At 41.8% G+C, this 18694-nt stretch overlaps 1 protein-coding gene across 1 annotated transcript; it reads right to left on the reverse strand.

Annotated features, from left to right (window-relative positions):
- Positions 1 to 2397: 2397 nt before the first annotated feature.
- On the reverse strand, positions 2398 to 15341 carry igfbp5b (insulin-like growth factor binding protein 5b). Its single transcript, XM_088415226.1, has 4 exons — positions 14565 to 15341; positions 7428 to 7636; positions 7228 to 7347; positions 2398 to 5992 (listed from the first exon to the last, which is right to left on the reverse strand). The coding sequence occupies exons 1-4, from the start codon at positions 14905 to 14907 to the stop codon at positions 5855 to 5857; spliced, it is 810 nt and encodes a 269-aa protein (XP_088271352.1). The 5' UTR covers positions 14908 to 15341; the 3' UTR covers positions 2398 to 5854.
- Between the last annotated feature and the right edge of the window lie 3353 nt (positions 15342 to 18694).

Consider the following 18694-nt stretch of genomic DNA (forward strand, 5'->3'; position numbering starts at 1 on the left):
TGGTTTCAACATTCGGATGGCTTTTCCACCATAATTGCATGAGCATGCCCAATGGACTCATGCCGCCATTGTCACACACTATGTGTAGGGAAAATAGACAGACCTCAAATTTTGTCAATAATTAGGGGAGCGCTTATGGGCTCGTGTTATGGCTTCTTCGACCACAAATCCAGACCTGTGTCTCTGCATTTACTTTTAAAAGTGACTTCCTGTATTATTTAAAATGAAATAGTGTCTTGTGATAAACCCTTTTTTCTGCATGCTGTGAACAATGTGGCGACACAGCCAGAAATATTTTCCAAAGTCAGTGCTCTCTCTCTTTTATAATATGCTCGGATAATATAATCTTATGCTATTGTCACATCTATAATGTTCAGAGAGTGGGCTTTTTCTCAAACTAGGAAGTACAGAACTGGGAAAAAGGGCGGGTTTTGGGGTTGAGAAAAGGGCATGCTATTCTGGAAAAATTTCGGCAAGTTCGACATTATGCCCATGTTACAACCAGCCATTCCTTCATCGCACGAGTGCAAACATACAGATGCAGAAGACGCAAGCGTAGGCGAATGCTCATCAAAGGCCCTTCCATTGGACATGTTGCATGCACGGAGATTAGACGGAGCCCTTCGACATGGTTGCCCTCATTAATGTTATAAAAGGCCCTTGCACGCTTTGAAGTTGTACTGTGCAGTAACCAGTTGCTTTGGAGGGAAATCCTAATTGGTCACACAAATCAAATCTTCAACATGTTTATCCTCAAGTCAAAGGCACTGCCTTCAGACACATACCATTGAGAGCCTTGATCTGCTCACTGGACTGAAATGGGTTGGACCTGTATCCTTTAATGACCCTCACCTCAATCAGTCACATCTGGACTTGGTCAAAAGTTCTTCACATCCCTTTGGGTATTACGATTTTTGCAGCCCACCAAATCTGTCACATTCAGTCCATGCAGAGGAAAAACTGACCAGACACCTGCATGCAAAAATAAGCAGCCATGATCAGAATCAAGTCTGACCACTGTCCTGCACTGTCCTTTGGTCAAAAAAAAAATTATATATATATATATATATATATATATATATATATATATATATATATATATATATATATATATATATATATATATATATGATTATTACTACATGTATTCTAAAATTTACCTCAAGTAAATACAGTCCATCTGTTATGGCTGGTGAAAAAGATGACTAATTATGATTGATTTTACAATATTTTGAAATTATTGAGTTAAAGAATTGCAATCGCTTGAAAGCAGTCAGTGATGTGGTAATTGATGTATGTTTAGGGGGCGTCAAAACACCAAATCTCCATTTTTTTTTTTTTTTTTTAATCACAGCCCTTCTTGAAGTTGAAACTTGTGTTCAATGACATCCTTGTTCCTGTGCAATATTTTTGACTATATGGTGTTGCAAAGCAGGTGACTTGGCCTCAGGCTTTCCAAAGTCACATCCTGCATGCGCTATGATATCCTTGTGGGCAAGCCCTGATGTCTCAGACTCAAGTCTAAGAGGTTTATCAGCTCTAGCCTGGGAGATTAGACACCGCTTACTGCAGGGATGAATCAACTTTAAACTGTGCATTTGAAGACAATCTCAGGCTACTTATTAGCCTTCCTGTGACCAAGGTTTATAATTATTTTTCCAACAAATAGGCGCCATACTGGGCGCTTTTTTTTTTTTTTTTTTGCAAGTGTGGTGTAGCCTGGTGAAAATGAGTCCCTATCATTAGTGTCCCAATATTTACACTCAGTAGTATTTCGCAAAGCATGGATTTTTCTCTTGGGTATAAAATATGTAATATTGCAAGAGTAACATGCATTTTGAAATTGAGTTGACTTTTACTTTGTTTCACTTTAGTATCATAATGAGAGCTTTGACTTGAAGAAGAGCCAAAATTATTTTCACTGAATTATTTTTCATCCTGCCCAAATATGGCTTGACTTTGCCCTGTAATGTGGACGCAGTAGAGCAGGCTTGATGATCATTTGAGACCTCATCAGAGATGGGCGCTTTACAATTTTTTTCTGGTCTGCGCTTCATCGTCTTCCTTGTCACGTCAGCATTTTTTCAGGCCAGACAAAGCTGTAAGTCAATCGTTTAATTTTACGCGTGCTTTCATCGTCACTTCATCACCACCAAGTGGGCGTTTCACTGGTCCATGGTTTGCTGGGAAAACAGGTGTCCACCAGCGACGGACCAATGAAATGAATTCCAATGATGTATTACAACCCCTTTCCATCACTGATTGACTCATCTTTTTTTTCCTCGTCATTCTTCGGTCAAACGGACATTAATCGGTGACTGACTGGCCCATCAAAGGTTTATCTTTGCTCGCCACCTTACTTTCCTTCAATGGGTAAAAATAAAAATCTCACCCGGATGCATAAATGAATACATAACTTTATTTAAATAAATGCTTTGCCATAACAAAAAAAAAGACAAAGGTTACAAGAGTACATATAAATTACAAGTAGAATAAATATTACACAGTGATATTCGCTTGAATAATTTGACGTTTATTCTTATTTGTCTTTTACTGTCATTCCAAATACTGACCATTTCGATTCCCCCCTTCGTCCTCGGTCCGTTTCACAACATCAAATCGATCGTAACCAATCGTACTGTGTCATTACATCCAGAATGTGTTATGTGTTCAGAAAAATCTGTCGTTACTGTACTAGCCAAGTATGAAATGTGAGTTAAAAACCAAATCAGGAGACGCGAAGAAAATCTGAGAACCTCACCACTGACAGCCACTTGTCAGTACATCAAGATGCATGCCCAATTAGTTCCATCAGCATAATCTTGAAAACAAATATTGTCATCCAGAACTGGATGCTGTGGTGAATTCTCGAGATTTCCTTGCCTCCTGTCATGCTGTCTTACTAAGTTGCATCTACTGATATGCTGTCGGAGACCCCATGAGGGGGTCGAGTGGCTAGGCCCTGAATATGTCCACTGTACAAGGTGATCACTCTTCCTATGTTGCTGCCTTGAGACAAAAAAAGAAAACAAAACAAATAATCAGCCCCGCAACCACTTGAGCTTAATTCTCATCTCTGTGAAAGATGGAAAGAGAACACCTGTTGCTGTGTAGTTTTTCTGTTCTAGTGGCGGTCCCAGGCATGGGCTTGCAGAGCCCCTGTCAACAAATATTACCTATAAATTTTTCGAAGGTATGCACAACATTACACAACATCAAGGTTGGTTGTTTGTTAGTTTTTTTGTGGGAGGGTCCTTACACTGACAATGATACCACCACATTGGATCAAAATCAATTGTGGCTACCTGAAATAAGTGCAAGTTGCTATTAATAATGATTTTCTTTTGAAGTTGTAGTGGGGGATGGGGTGCTGGGAGTGGGGCAGTGCCTGGAATTATCAGACGTTCACAACTGGAAGCCTGTGAATGTACCATTGTTTTTCGCTTGAGCACTCAAGCAATACTATACATTGGCATTCACAACAACAACAATAACAAACAAGCTTACATGAATCTTAGCTTATCACTTGTCAAACAATGAGAAAATAATTGTAGAAGGGAAAGCATGCCACATTTTCTTATATCAATATGTTCTATGCAGCCCCAATACGCTAAACGCGGTATTCACATTCACATCACATTTGTGGAATATGGGCTCAAGTAACAACCAATCACAACTTGTGAACATCACATTAACAAAATCACATTATCAGGTAAGTCGTGTTTGGTTGTTACCTGAGTCCTCAGCAACTGTGACGTCACGTTCATAAACGGCAAGTGGCAAAACGGCCACGCTCTGAGAGGGATTAAAAACGAGTGCGCATTTGCTGCTTCGTTCGTATTGCACGAGTGCGAAATTAAACTGAATGTCTCGTTAACCTAGTAGAGCGGCATAGAACATTTTGGGCATGACCTCCAATTCGAACTGCCCGTCTGTCGTACTTCTAATCAAACGGAATTGTTCCTCTCATTGTACAAGTGCCGATCCTTGACCTTTTGCTCCCGTATGAAGTGTCAGTCCTTGCGAGGGGCTGTCTGAAAAAGCTCATGTCATCTCTGTGATGTCTCTATCACTGAGGCATCACTATTTAACTCATTCGGCGTCAGTGATGACTATAGATGTCAAAAATCCATTTTTACCCGCCTTCGCTGATGACTGTAGACGTCAAGGATTATAACTGGGCTGGCAATTCAAAGAGTGAAACATATTTGCATCAAGGAAGGCACTGGAGGGGACGAACAATTTTCACAGAGGAAGAGTGACTCGTTTGAAATGATAATTGCCTTTGCTTGATGTAGGTTTCCTCCAGTTTTTTAAGCAAACCTCGAAATAAACAAAAAAACACATTCAATGACTATATTCCAAAGCACGGTTACACCGAAAAAAAAAAGAAATGGAAAATGGCTCGGAAAAAGTGGGCTATCTGTTCTTCACTGAAGGCAAATAAAACAGCACAAACAAAACACCTCACACACGCAACAAAAGAAACCGAGGAAACGCCACTCCTGACTTTATAAGTTTCATTGTGCACTCGACTCAAAAAGTCAAGAGTGAGTTCCGTCAGGTGAAAAAGCTTTTTTTTTTTTTTCCCCTCTCTTGCCTTTTATATCACCGGCTAACTCAGCGCCCCTGCTTGGCAGCGTCCGTTCAAAATAGGCACAATTGGCATCTCAGGCTACCTACACTTGCACAAGTCCACCTGGAACAATCAGAGTCCTTTTTGTGTTGCCGAACATCAAATCGGATTTTACAACGGAGGAGTTCTTGAGACAAAAAAAAAAAAAATCAAATGAGAGAAATAAATTGAACCTTTTTTTCCTGTAATAGGCTCTCTCCATTATACAGTAAAGCAGGCTAACACACTGTAAACATCCACGCGTTGCCATTACACAAAGTTTGCTCTTATTGAAGTGCTCCAACACAAGCACATAAGCATAGAACTGCTGCAGCGCTTAGAATCACGCCCACTTCCCTTATTTTATTGTTTGGACTTGCGTATGGAGCCCCTGACAATATACATCAAACTGCGTGCACAAAATGCTCATTCGTACTCCTAAAATACTAAGTTGTGGTTTTTATGCCGTTTCTTTGAACGACGTATGACATCCGGCCGAGCAAACGAAGTGCATTTTTTTTTTTTTTATTTAGTGGCCACAAATTAGCATTTTGTGTGCACATGATCTCATTTCTGTAGCCATCATTGTTTTACCCCACATGACAGATTTGAGATTCTGTGTTTTTGCATTCAATTTGTGAATACATTTGCTGCACTGCCCCAACTCCCTGAAAGCCAGTGACCCATCCCCTACCAGTTATAAAAATATATCCATTAGGCGCATATACTGTATTTCCGCAAAAGGTCAGCCAACGAAGGGGGCTGCAGTCACGGGATATTTTGCGATTTTAGCCAGCCTCATTTGAAGATGAGCGTTTGGACAACAACGGACAGGAAAAAATATACAGGTGTTCTTTTCATTTTTGTGCCTTTCAAAGCATAGCTCAACCCTCCTGTTACGCCACTTATTCAATCGACCCATGTAAAGTCCTTCCTGCCGCTTGGCTTACTATGTGGAATCAATTCTTTTCACATGTTTGCAATTCTATAAAAAGACGTTAGGATGGATCTTTTATTGTACGATTTCACCCAGCCTGGGTGAAATTGACCCCGGAAAATTGCGGCTGTTCCCGAGAATCCAACGTAACAGGAGGGTTCATAACTCTTGAGGTGAGATGGGAGGATACACGTGTCATTCAGAGAGGAAATATGGACCATGCGTCTCGTAGGAGTTAGGAGTGGTGGTGGTGGGGGTTGGGGGGTGTCGTCTGATTGTAGTCCATGTATTATTTTTGTCTTTTACTCATTGTTGTTATTGGTGCTCTCCAGGTCTTTACACTGAATGTCTCCACCGCTGTAATCTGTGCCGGGGAGTTGAACACCATACTTGTCCACGCACCAACAGATACCCCGCTTGCGCCCGCGGGACGGCTTGCACTGTGGTGACACATTTCAAAAAAAGTTATGAAAAACCGGATAACTGTTCTGCTCGTCACTATAATTATACATTATCGGTGGAACTCTTTTTCCATTTGACCACTCAGCATTTTTTTTGTGCATGTGCAAGTCCCCGTAGGATGATGACAACAACGACCTTGTTTTTAGCATTCGGCCTACGAGTCCATTCAAATTAATTTGCAAATACACACAAACATAATTTGCAAGTACGTTTGAACATCTTTGCAAATACATCCAAAAGTTTACACATACACAAAGTATTTTGCTATTACGTTTAAACGTATTTGCATGTATGGAACTTTAACCTGCTGCAGAGGCTCTGTAATGCATTCTATAGTACCTCCAAATATGTCCAAAGGTTTATACTGTATGCATGTGAAAACGTTCACAAATACATTTGAACGTATTCTTTCGGTATATTTGAATACATTTCCCTGTATGAAATTTTAACCAGCTGCAGCATCTTTGTAATACATTTGAAGATAGTTGCACATACTTCCAAACATATTTGCAAGTACGCTCAAAATATTTGCAAATACATTTTTTCCAGTACGTTTGAATGTATTTGCATGTATGGAACTTTAACCTGCTGCAAAATCTCTGTACATTGTGTAGTACCTTCGCATATTTTCAAAGGTTTTTGCATGTACATGAAAACATATTCACACATACATTTTAATGTATTCTTTTAGTATGTTTGAAACCATTACACTGTACAAAATGTATTTTTTACAAGTACACACAATTATATTGCAAATACGTCTAAAAGAATTTTGCAAGGATTTTTGAACCTTTTAGTAAGGACAGAACTTTAATTGGCTGAAGCTCATCCATAATACGTTTAAAAGTATGTGTAAGTATGTACAATTGTATTTGCAAATACATGTTACGAAACTTTTTGTAAGTACAGAACTTTAACTGGCTGAAGCTCGCGCGTATCATGATATGTTCGAAAGTATTTGCAAGTATGTGCAATTGTATTTGCAAATACATTTGCATATATTTTAGGTGTTTGATCATTTCTACAAGTATGGAACTTTAACTGGATGTAGCGCCTTTGTTTTACGTTCAAACGTATTTACAAAATATGTTCATATGTATTTGCAAGTACACGTACATTCAAACGTGTTTGTTCGTTTCAACAGTTTACTCCACAGTGGCATCACCACGCTTCTGTTGAGTGGTATGTAAGGATCTAAAAGTGAAAGGCTCACCTGTTTACGTTTGAAGAATCCTTTTCTGTCACAGTTGGGAAGGTACAAAGAGAGAGCCATTACTCGCGAAGTATCTTTCATTCCCTGAATGATGCCGTCCAGTTTTCTCCGGCAGGGTCCCTTTTGAGATGAGAAGACCACACTTCACACCGATACATTTGGAATTTATTGGATTCACGCGTATGTTTTCGGATGCTCACAAATTCGGGTTCGTGTTTGTCCACGGGCAGCGGGGAGTAGTCCATGGGGGAGCCCATGGAGCGCTGCTTCCCCAACTTCCTCTTCAGTTCCTTGCGCATGGCGTGCACTTTTTTACTATTGACAATGTCTTTGGTCAGGAGTGGAATTTTTGCCGGCTGCAGGTCTTCCGTAATTTCTGTGGCAATTGGGTCCTCATGAGACTCGCGATCTAAAAGCAGACCCCGTAAAAAAAAAAAGTTAACAAGTACAGTATTGCATTTTTTCATCCAAGTCAAGCTCCGCTGGAAAATACTATGAAATGGATGCCCCCATGAAATAAATATGGATCATATTCATTTAATTTTGTCCCGTGTGATGCACAGGAAGTGTTTTCTTATTCCTTGGTCTAAAACTGTGACTGCCATTTTGTTGAATAAGAAAATAGGTGTTGTTTCTTAGACACGCGAGCTCTATCGACAGGTGATGAACTACATCTGACGCAAGGCTTCCAAAATAAACATTTCTCCCGCAAATCTGCTGTCAAGCACAGCCCTTCTCTTCGTTCAAGATAAACATCTGCTCGAACAGCGCATGAGGTGCCTGCCTGTGTTATTCCCTCAAGCCACTAGTGACAGTTGGTTGAAAACTGCACAACCCAACATGGTTTGAGAGTCAATTTCCTGCAGTGAGTGGCTTTATTAAGAATAAAGGATAATCGATCCAAGCATAGAGTGATACAAAAGTGTATGGACAAACACTGTTTTCATCGAATAATTTTTCTTCCTGGGTCAAATTGAACTGGGAACATGATTGCTAGTCCCGATAAACAATCACAACTGGAGGGGGGATCAGATGCCCCAATTCAACTGGCAGACACCCGATTTCATTCTTGTGTTCAGAGTACTGACGGATTTGACCAGACATATTGTTTTGTCCTAAATTTGCCTAGGACATGTCCCAGCATCCTTTTTTTTTTTAGTTCGTCAGCAAGCCAAATGTTTGAGCAATATCAATCACACACCAATCAAAAAGGCGTTCAAACGGTTTTACTTTCATGTTCACATTATACATATCCGTTTGCGAGCATGTTATGACCTTCGGAAATGTGATTCAGCTCGCTCGGATGGTCAATTTGAGGGCCATGCTATGAATTCCAGAAAAGTCTAGATGGGACAGTCCTTTATCCTTAACCTGCACCCCCTCCTTCCTGCACCCCATCTTTAGGGCTCAGCTGGTATAAGCCAGCAGCCCGCGCACAAGTGCTTTGAGGCCACAAAAAGCCCTCGGCCCTTGTTGGCTTAGTTACACCGCAAGTTGGTTATTGTGGGGACTTGGCCAGACCTTGACTATCTGAAGCCACAATGCCAGCGGATGACCCCGGTTATATTTATCTGACAAGGAAACCCGCTGCGGCGCGAAGGGCCAGACGCACTGAACCGGAGAGGAATGCTAGCTGTGGGCGGATGGCCAACTGCTGCCCAAAGACAATTTCTCTGGATTTGTTTACAGTTTCTCTGGATTTGTTTACAGCACAGGGGAGTGAGATGATGTGTTGGGAAAGTATGATTTGCCAACCGGTTACTACATACGGCGGTTGCCATGGAGAAAGGCAACACGGCCGGTAGCCATGAGGATACTATGCTCAAAGAGCCTGACGCAGCTTGAGTGTCTGCAGTCTCTGGCAGGAGTGCGTGTGTGTGTGTGTGTGTGTTGGGGCGGGGGGGGCAAGGTGATTACCGGAATTGGGTCTTTGGCTTCGGCACAGCCATCTCTTTGAAATTAATCTCGCAACTCATGACTTGGCAGGCCTCGGGTTTGTGTTTGGATGTGTCCTTGTGTCTTCCTCCCAGACTACAGAGCTATTACTTGCTAAATATAAATTTGGCAAACAAAGATGCATCCTCTCCAAACATTTATTTCCTTTATTCTCGTTGAATCCTCTCACGGAATAAGCGGCCAAATATCTACTTGGAACTATATCAAAAGTACAATATCTCTAATTCAACACTGTTTAATGGTCCGTCTCTAGTCTGTACAGCAGAAATTGTACACCCCAATCACAGTCTTTGACCAAAAGCAAGCTGGAAGTTATAGTTTCACACTTTTCAGTCATCAAAGTGCAACATTCATGGACAGGTGTGATCATCGAAAGATTTGATCCGTCTAAATACTGCACCCCCGCCACCTAGGCCACTCCTATGAACATTTCCTGAGGCCCCACTATGTATGGCAAGTTTCAACCGTTGCTTCAGGTATCCAGCTTTATTAAAAGGAGCCTTCCAGGGTCGGTGCTAAACTCAGCCAAGGACTGGACACAAGCCAAGTGAGCCAAGTCATGTGCTCCTCTGACCCATTACTCCAGCTCCAAGCCATGTTGCCATCTCTCTCTCTCTCTCCCACTTGACTTCAAGATTTCATTAGGGTGCACCTGATATGTTACTCTTTAAAAATTAACATCTGCACATAATTATTCTTCATAAATAACCCACATTTCTGCGTCTATATCGCCCAGGCGTCCAGTGGATTTTTCTCTTTCCCAGACAAGCGGTAGGTATTGTAGGGGGGAACAAAAATCTGCTTTCCGATGGCCACAAAACAATAGAGCCTCACACCTTTTATTGGAATTCCCAGAATTTACAACGGGTCATGTCTGGCCTTTGATACAGCCATCCTTGGTTCAGCATCTGAAATTACATCTTTTTCAAGATGCGAGAGAGCAGTGAATAGGCTGCCGTTCAATCTCAACCCTGGGTAAGATACGATAATTATAGGGATAAATGAGCCGAAGGGCCTGTGTCATCTCAGGCGTGACGTTAGTAAACCACACTTCAGCCTCTTTAATATTTTAAGATAAAGCCCGATACAGCGAAGGTGTTAACTAACCAGTTTTTCCGTCTAGCTCTGGGATGCCGTGACTGTGAATAGTCTCATGCATTGAGGACATTATATTTTCAGTGCATTAGAGGTCAAGGGGCGGAGACTGAAAGGAAATCTTGACACCTCTAGAAGGCCGTTGCAAAGCACAACTGTCATTATAAAGTGGGTCAAAAGTAGGTATGCAGTAGTTAAATCACTCAATACAATTCTGCATCCGTCCGCTGTATTTCGAATCATTCCCTCTCATGTCTTCATATTCCCCGAAGTGTGACGTCACAGAAGCCTTGTGAATAGAGATTTCACACCTGTGTGTCCTACTTTCGAGCTTTTATACCGTCACTTCCGGTAGTGCTACCAGTAAATAGAGGAACTCCATCCGCTATGCCTCAAGTTTTGATCGTCTCAAAAACACTCGGTGTCATTTAGAAATACTATTGACAACGAAAATATTAATTTTGACAAACCCTTTCACATCTTTGGTCCCAGAACTAATTGTGGATCGTAACTAAAGGCGCTAACCAGGTTAGATACCAAACAAACCGCTTTTAACTTTGAAATCATGATTCTTGAAGGCGGAATTGGTCAATTTGACTAGAAACAAGTCCATTCTTTGTCCTCGGTTAAATTTGCAGACGAAGATCGAAATGGATGCGATTCAACTGTAATGGATCACTGTGACGACATAATACAGTATTCATAATTGGGTTGGAGCAAGGTAAAATGAAACCTTGTGTCAATTGGAATTCCTGTTGTTCGCTTCATTGAATGGTCTCAAGTCAGCGTCTCGGTTTGCAGGAAATAACTATTGTGCTGAGAAATGTTTACCGCAATCAAAAAGTTTCCTGCTTTGTTTTCTGAATGCAATCAGAACAATCAAAAGCTTAGAAATGGCTCAATACAAAGTAAACAGAGGATGGAAGTTATTCCACGAAGGAAAAGCTGCTTCGGGGAACAAACACGTTTGACCTTTTTACAGCTGCAAGTCAATGTTCTGTGTCCGTGTTGACTTTAGTCATGTCCAAAGCACATTATCAGAGGAGTGCCGAGCACCCTTCTGCTGCACGTTCCAAATTTTGGTCTGAGGTCTCATGCCGCGTCTAACTTTGGCTTCTTAATGAGCTATGCTGACGGACAAAACCTCGTCTTGGGTTAGCCATCACCACAGGACAATTACGGGTGAAACCCGGCAATGTGATATCACCATATAGTGTAGAGACACCGCACCGCATGTTAAGGACATTTTCCGTTTTAACATGGAGACATTTGATGTCAAATTTTGAAATAATATTTTATCACTTTATCACTTACATTTTGAAAATTCTGCAAGCTAAGGAACCATGATATTGGTTCTAAACTAGGACGGGAAAATACTTTATCAATCAAAGATATCAACTTTTCCAACTTTGGGCGGGTTAAAATGTTTTTTTTCTGAATCTCGCAATACTTTTGCAAAACTATTGCGAGAGCTCGCAATAATTATTGCGAGATCCTGCAATACTATTGTTCCTGGTTCTAGTCATTTTTTTTCCATTGTATATTTTTTATTTGAGTCAATACAAACATAATCAGTCTGCGAACATGGAAGAGTATACAAATTGGATAATTATCGGCCGTCATAAAATAAAAGGCCAAATATCGGTGCCTTATCAGTGCCTCCCTGGCAATCGGCGAAGATTGCAAAACCGTTTGCCTTTTGACAATTTTGCAGCCTTCAAAATTACTCTAACTTGAAATTGGACATCTGGAATTTGTGGACATTTGAGAGGTAATGTAACTGTTTTGTAGGAAAAGCCATTCCCCTTAAAATGAAAACAATCATGAAATGAGAATAAGGCTCTATGGTATGTGGCCCATTGTTCCAAACACATTCATTGTGAACAAGTTTCTAAATCAGTTGGGGCCTGGAAGATGGAGCATCAAGTGTAAACGGTGCCACCGATGGTACCGTTGCTGACAACCCATGCATGTCGCGGGGACGATTTGTTGAGCAGTGACAGCTCTGGCGGGCTCATGTGTCACAGCGGTGACAGAGTAACTCGATATCTAATACCGACGTCCAAAGTGTATAGACAATATATGGCCTGGGCATGACATTTTCCATGACTTGGACTTTTTTTTTTTTTTTTTCCTTCTCACGGCAGGCCTTGCACTTCATCTTGAACCTGGAGACCTTGAAGTAATTCGAGTACCCGCAAGGGATCTGCAGCAGCACGCCAAGCTTACGCTGCCTGGTCTTGGATGCTCAAGACGAGATGGACGCAAAGCCACATTGAGTCTTTTCACATGGACGGGTCCATCAGGAAGCCGTCAGGCAAAAGCTTCTGCACATGGGTTGGGACTCTGTACTGTCCCTAACTACTTTGTCTTTTCAGCTATCGTAACTGTCCTGTAAGAGGAAAATTCATGGGTGGAACTGCAGTCTTTTCCCTGAAGAAGGTGGGAAACTGCAAAGATAATTAAAGCTTTCATGTACTGGAGACCCCTCACTATTTATAAGTATAAGGGCCGGATTCTACTAAAAATAGTAAAAAAAAATAACCACAGGTCATTGATGCCCCATATATATATATATATATATATATATATATATATATATATATATATATATATATATATATATAATTAGTTGGAATGGGCAGTTCTCAAATGGAGCTATGTGATGGCAATTCAGGTGTGTGAGATTTCTGCAGGATTTCTGCAGATATCAGAAAACAAAGAAAAATAAAACACTTCAATTGAAATGCATCCATTCAATATATGTTTTTGATGCCATTTATTACTTTCCTATATTGCAGTACAAACTGCAAAGGTGGTGTGGGTCACCACTAAGTCAGTCGCGAGGAAAAGGGTTCTTGTTTCAATGTGTTTCTTTTTATCTGCAAGTCAAGTATGGCGGATTTGGAAGCAGTCCCAAATCATCTTTTGTTTCTTGGCAAAGCGCATTCGACTGGAACTAAAGGTCCTAACAGAAGCTTGAAGGATAAAGTCGCCTGCTGCCACTAAGTCATATCTGTTGGCAAGCTTTCTGGGGGAGGAGGGTGGAGCAGGTTCACATCATTATGTTAACCATTTTTATCGTGCAGCCGGGACTTTTTTTTTTTTCTCCTTTTTGGATTCAGCAACCATCTGGGTTTTTGCTAGAGCATTAAATTGAATAAATATTCCTGTGTGAATTGGGAGCATGCCAATAAACACAATTTGTATCTCATGATTGACTCTTTTACAAATCACTTCAAGATTCACCCAAAGCTTTCTTTTTCAATTCCATGACCATCTGGGATTTTGAAACAGGATCACATAGAATAAATGTTGCGGGTCAATTTGACATGCATGACAGCTTGAAAGATGTCAATTAGTAACAATTATTTCAATGTGCAATTAAGCTATTATGAATGGAGTTAATTATGATGTGCAGATAATTCAACGTGAAAGCTGCCCTAGGTCAAAATGGCCTGTTTAAAGAACCATTTAAATAAACATTCAATCAGATTGCCATCAACTCAGATGGTTGCATATTTATGTTGAAATGTATTGAACTTTGCTCAATGTGACCCATGGCAGGTTCAACTGGAAAAGTCCATGACCATTTTCATTGCACGGCTGTCAAGTGAGTTGCAATTCCTTAAGTCAGGGAACATCAAATGAGTGTAACATGGAGGCACTTTAACAGGTAGCAGCATGTTTTTTTTTTTCAAATTAAGAGCAAATGAATTGGAACTTGAAGCAACTTGCTTGTCTTACTATGACTCCTTTTCAAAAACATGTATGCCTTGATTCTGTTTATTATATGGGGTGAGCCACACAATTTTGCGGCCGACGAGCCAGAATTATATCCGATGATGTTACGCACTGTAAAATCGGATGGGTTAAAAATAACCAGTTATGTGTCAAATAAAGCGCCGGACAGAAATTTGGGTCCATTTGAGCCAACTTTCCTGGCTGCTTTGTACAAAGCAGATTTTGCTCAAGAAAATTCCTAAAATGGGTCCGCTTCGTATAAGCAATCAAGATCCATTTTGGATCATAACTGGGTTATTTTTGACACAGCTGTTTTGAGAATGCACCACGCTGAATAAAATACGCCTGGAAGTACCACTCCAAATGTAGTTCCAAAGTTGAAGGAATCCGACTCGAAGCCTTCTTTTTCTTTTTCCCGCACGATCGAAAAAAAGGCTCCGCTTTAATGCGAACAGGTGGGTCACTCCCCCCTCCTCTCCCCCCCGCGGCGCGCGCGCCATATGCACGGAGGCGAAGAAGGCGAAGTCGGCGGCGGCGCTTACCAGTCAGGGGCGGGTGCGCGGGCTTGTAACCCTTCTCGTTGCTGCAAGCTCCGCGTCCGTGGAGGAGCGCGTGCAGGGGCTTCTCCTCGCCGCTGCGGGGCAGGCAGCGCAGGCCCTGCGCGCACGTCCCGGTGTACACGCCGCACGCTTGGCCCTCGCTCAGCGCGCACGTAAGGCAGCAGCCGCAGCCGGGCTCCTTGACCAGCTGGCAGCCGCTCGGGATCGGCGGGCACATTGAGCGCGCCTTGTCGTCGCAAGTCTCGCACGGCACGTACGAGCCCCAGCAGCAGCCGCCGCGCAGTCCCCACGCCAGCGTCGCCAGCAGGCACAAAGTCCCCAGCATCGTTGCCGTCTCGCCTGGTGAGCGCCTAAAAAGTGCGCGGAGGAGGAGGAGGAGGCGGAGGAGGAGGAGGGATGCGGGAGGCGGCGAAGGAGGGGGGAAAAGTGGACCGCTCTAATGAAGCACGATGCCTCAATCAGATAATCCAGTCTTAAAAGCTAAAGCCAAGAGTCTTTATCCAAGTGCTGCTGCTATATCTCAATCAAAACAAAAGCAAAAAGCGCGTCAATTAGCGGCTCGGAAGAAGACTGATCCAAACCCTCAAAAAAAGAAAAAAAACACACGCATTTAAAAAAAAAAAGTCTTCGCCTTAGTGGGGTAGAGAGGATTAAAAAGCCGGACGCCAAACCGTCCCCTTCAATTAGCACTACTTTCTCCAGCTGAAGCTCCAGAGCACACTGATCAACTTGGGAGCTGCTTTGGCTTTTTAAAACAGCCCGAGCCCAAACCCCGAACTATGAATACGCGAAGAAGGGAGGCGCACTTGTTCCACCGCTTGGAGCCCCGCCAAAACTTACTCCCTCTCTCTCTCTCTCCCTCCCTCCCTCCCTCTGTCCCCGCTGAGCTCATGCTGAGGTGCAAGACAGGAGAGGGAAAAAAGTCCTTATGAACTGAGCATTGCGACATTCTCATGACATAATAAAAAAGAAAAAAACGTCAGTGTGGAAGTACTACAGCTTTTTACCCTCATTTTTGGTCAGCCAATGGCAAAAATGTCACCATAATCTAGTTGCCTGAATTGAAAAAGATGTCTTTCACCAAAAGCAATAAAATTAAGACTTTTCTTTTTCAGGTCTATTCACAAATTGTGTTTCTGAAAACTCACCTATTTGCATATATTCTGGTCTCTTTCTGCATAGCGAAAATTATACATCTAAACCATGTGTTTATCATGATAAAACTGTGTTTAGCCTGGACTGTTAGCGGAGAGTCTGCACCACACGTACATATATATTTTCTCTGCTGACTGAGTATTAGAAAGTTCATGATTTCGTTTTGATCAAATTCCATCTGATATTGATAAAGGATCAAAATAGGAAACAATAATTGGTGTCAAGGAAGTGTGTTGGAACAGAATGCTGTAGATGGGAGGATATTGAGCTTGTTTGCGCAAAATTACAATTCAAACCAAGATGTCAACTTCCATTCACATTTTTTGGAACCAAGAGACTTATTTGTGTGGCCTTATACAGGAAATGCCCGTCAGTTTGATGTGAATGTTGAAGCTCGTATCCAGGACTATTTTTTTTTTCTCTATTTATAAATTTTCCAATGTTCTCAGCTAATTCACCCAAAATGGCCATTTCAAATGTAAACGTCAGCCTTCCGGTTCGGTAGCAAGCACGGTTATTGCAGACTTATTTGTGTGTCTTGTTATAATTGTCATGTCCACCAGATATTGGTCAAAATTGTTGAAACTGATATCCGGGGTAATTTTGTGGCCACTTAAAACTAAAAGTTCAGCCTCTTCATGCACAGCACCAGCTAGTGTGTTTTTTAATGATTTTGCGTGTGTGCGCGTGTATTTATTGATTTTTTTTTTTTTTTTGGGGGGGGGGGGCGTTTTTGTGATATAGTCACACCAGGATCCAAAAAAGCAAGACGCGCAATTTGCAAAGTCAAGCCTTGTGTCCATTAGCCATCCGCAGCTGTTGTTTCCATCGGACACCACACATTGGATCACGTTCGTGCTCGCGCATAGACACACACTTGCAGATCCCCGCAGATACAGGACATCGAAGACCGAATCCCCAATAAGCTTGCGCTGGGATCTCTCCGCATGCACATGTCACGCATCCCCCGGCCGGCCTGCCAAGCTCAAGGCTGTTCTTTCCATCTGCAAGTTCTGTATATCTCACACGGGCCGTGATAAACGGGCGCCTTCACTTGCCGCGGACGAGTCAGCTCTCGTCGAGCACGTGCGAAGGAGGACTGAGCCTCCTGGCGTCGTGCGAGACTTTTTGTGTCCGCTGGAAGGCGCTGTTAGCAACGCTAAAGGTTGCAGGAGTTGCACGTGTTGGCGCTATACCGTGCAGCTGTATGGCGGGTTTAGCGTAAAGCGCACGCTGTGCGGGGATTGGAACGTACCCCCATGAATCCAAAAATAGACAGGGCAGGATTTGTTTTTAGCAAGAGCTTTTTCCCTGCACTGAGGGTCAATGATTCAAAATAAGTCAAGCTGCTACTGACACACCTTAGGACGAACTTGGATGTTTGCTTTCAAATGTTGCTTAGCGGGAACTGTGGTTTCAAGCTTTTTTCAAGGATCTACCACTTTGAGAAATGTTGCTTTCTGCAAAGTTCCCCTTAATCAATGCAAAGCACTTGGGGATGAAAAAAAAGAGACTGCATGTGTAGAGTTATTTTTATGATAGATAGATCCTCTAATGTGTTTTATTTCTGGCTTGTCTGGCCCCCCAACATCACTAAATTATATCCCTATCCATATCAAAGTGGTTCATCTGACACAAATTTTAAAATAAGAGCATCCAAAGTTTTCCTAAGTATTCAATATAATTGATCAATAAGTTGCTTCATGTTCCAATTTATTTTCTCTTGATATGAAACGAAAGCAGTCCTATGTGTCTCACGGATTTCAAAAGCATTCAATTAGATTCGCTGAGAAGTGCAGAAACTTGTCACAACTTGCAGGTTTTTTTGTGAGGGCTGTGGCAAAAGGGTGTACACAAATCTAGGAACTGAGACAAGGCACAAGTGCAGGATAAACACAAAACAAAATATGTTTACGTTCCAAAAATAGAGGAAAACACGGCAGATGGAATATAAAAAATACAAAATAAAAGAGTACACTAACACAAACCAAAAGGTGCAAACTAAAAAGAAAAACAAATGAAATAACTCACTGACAGAAACACCCGAACCAAACCTAACCCTAACCCTAACCCCTAAAAGTCAGGGAACTAAATTGGGTCTCACTGACAAGACAACAAGAAACACCTGGGCACAACACAAGCGGTTGAAGGGAGATGATTGGCTAGCACAAGGGACCAGCTTGATAAGTACAGGTGGACGCAATTAAACTAAACAAGACACTGGCGAGAACGACAAGAAAACACGACAAACCTAAAATCTCAACAAAATCGCAGAAACCCTGTTGACATAAAAAAAAAATACATGCCAAAAATCCTACTCAAAAAAATTTCTTTTCAAGTCGTTCCCCAATGTTTTACTTAAGTTTAAAGAACTGACTGCTTTAAATAACAATGGATCAATTTGACCTCTAGTGTATGAGGAAAGTTATATTTAATGTACACAAAAATAAATCCTGTAAGAACTAAATATGATATTTTAATGCACATTTTCTCTGATGACTAAAAAAGGCCAAGGACAACATAGTACAATGTACTTTTTGAGCTCTCTCCTGGTTTGCTCAGGAGATGGACAAATTCCAAAAAGCTGCTCCATGCAAAATTGAACATTTCACAAAACATTTCATAGTAGATTATGGTAAAGTCTCCAGAGGGATTCTACGCATTCTGTTTTGGACAAGTCACACTCATAGGTCAGCTGTATGAACTCATCAAGTGACCCCGCAATTTTCCGGCTTTTGGATATTTCGAGTGCCAAAGTCTTGATACAACACAGAAATGCCTGGCTCGCACTCACGGGCCGCCGACTCTGCCAGAAAGCGCTCGTTAAAACAATTCAGCTGGAGCTCAGGTATTTGTTTGTCTTTCCAGCAATTTGATCATTTCACTTATTGTTCTTGCGGCTCCATGCCGGCGCAAGGTGAGCTCAGTCTTTATCCATGACATCCAAGCAAAAAGTC

This window comes from Hippichthys cyanospilos, chromosome 5 (assembly GCF_059441005.1).
Source record: "Hippichthys cyanospilos isolate Australia breed blue-spotted pipefish chromosome 5, RoL_Hcya_1.0, whole genome shotgun sequence".
Lineage (NCBI taxonomy): Eukaryota > Metazoa > Chordata > Actinopteri > Syngnathiformes > Syngnathidae > Hippichthys > Hippichthys cyanospilos.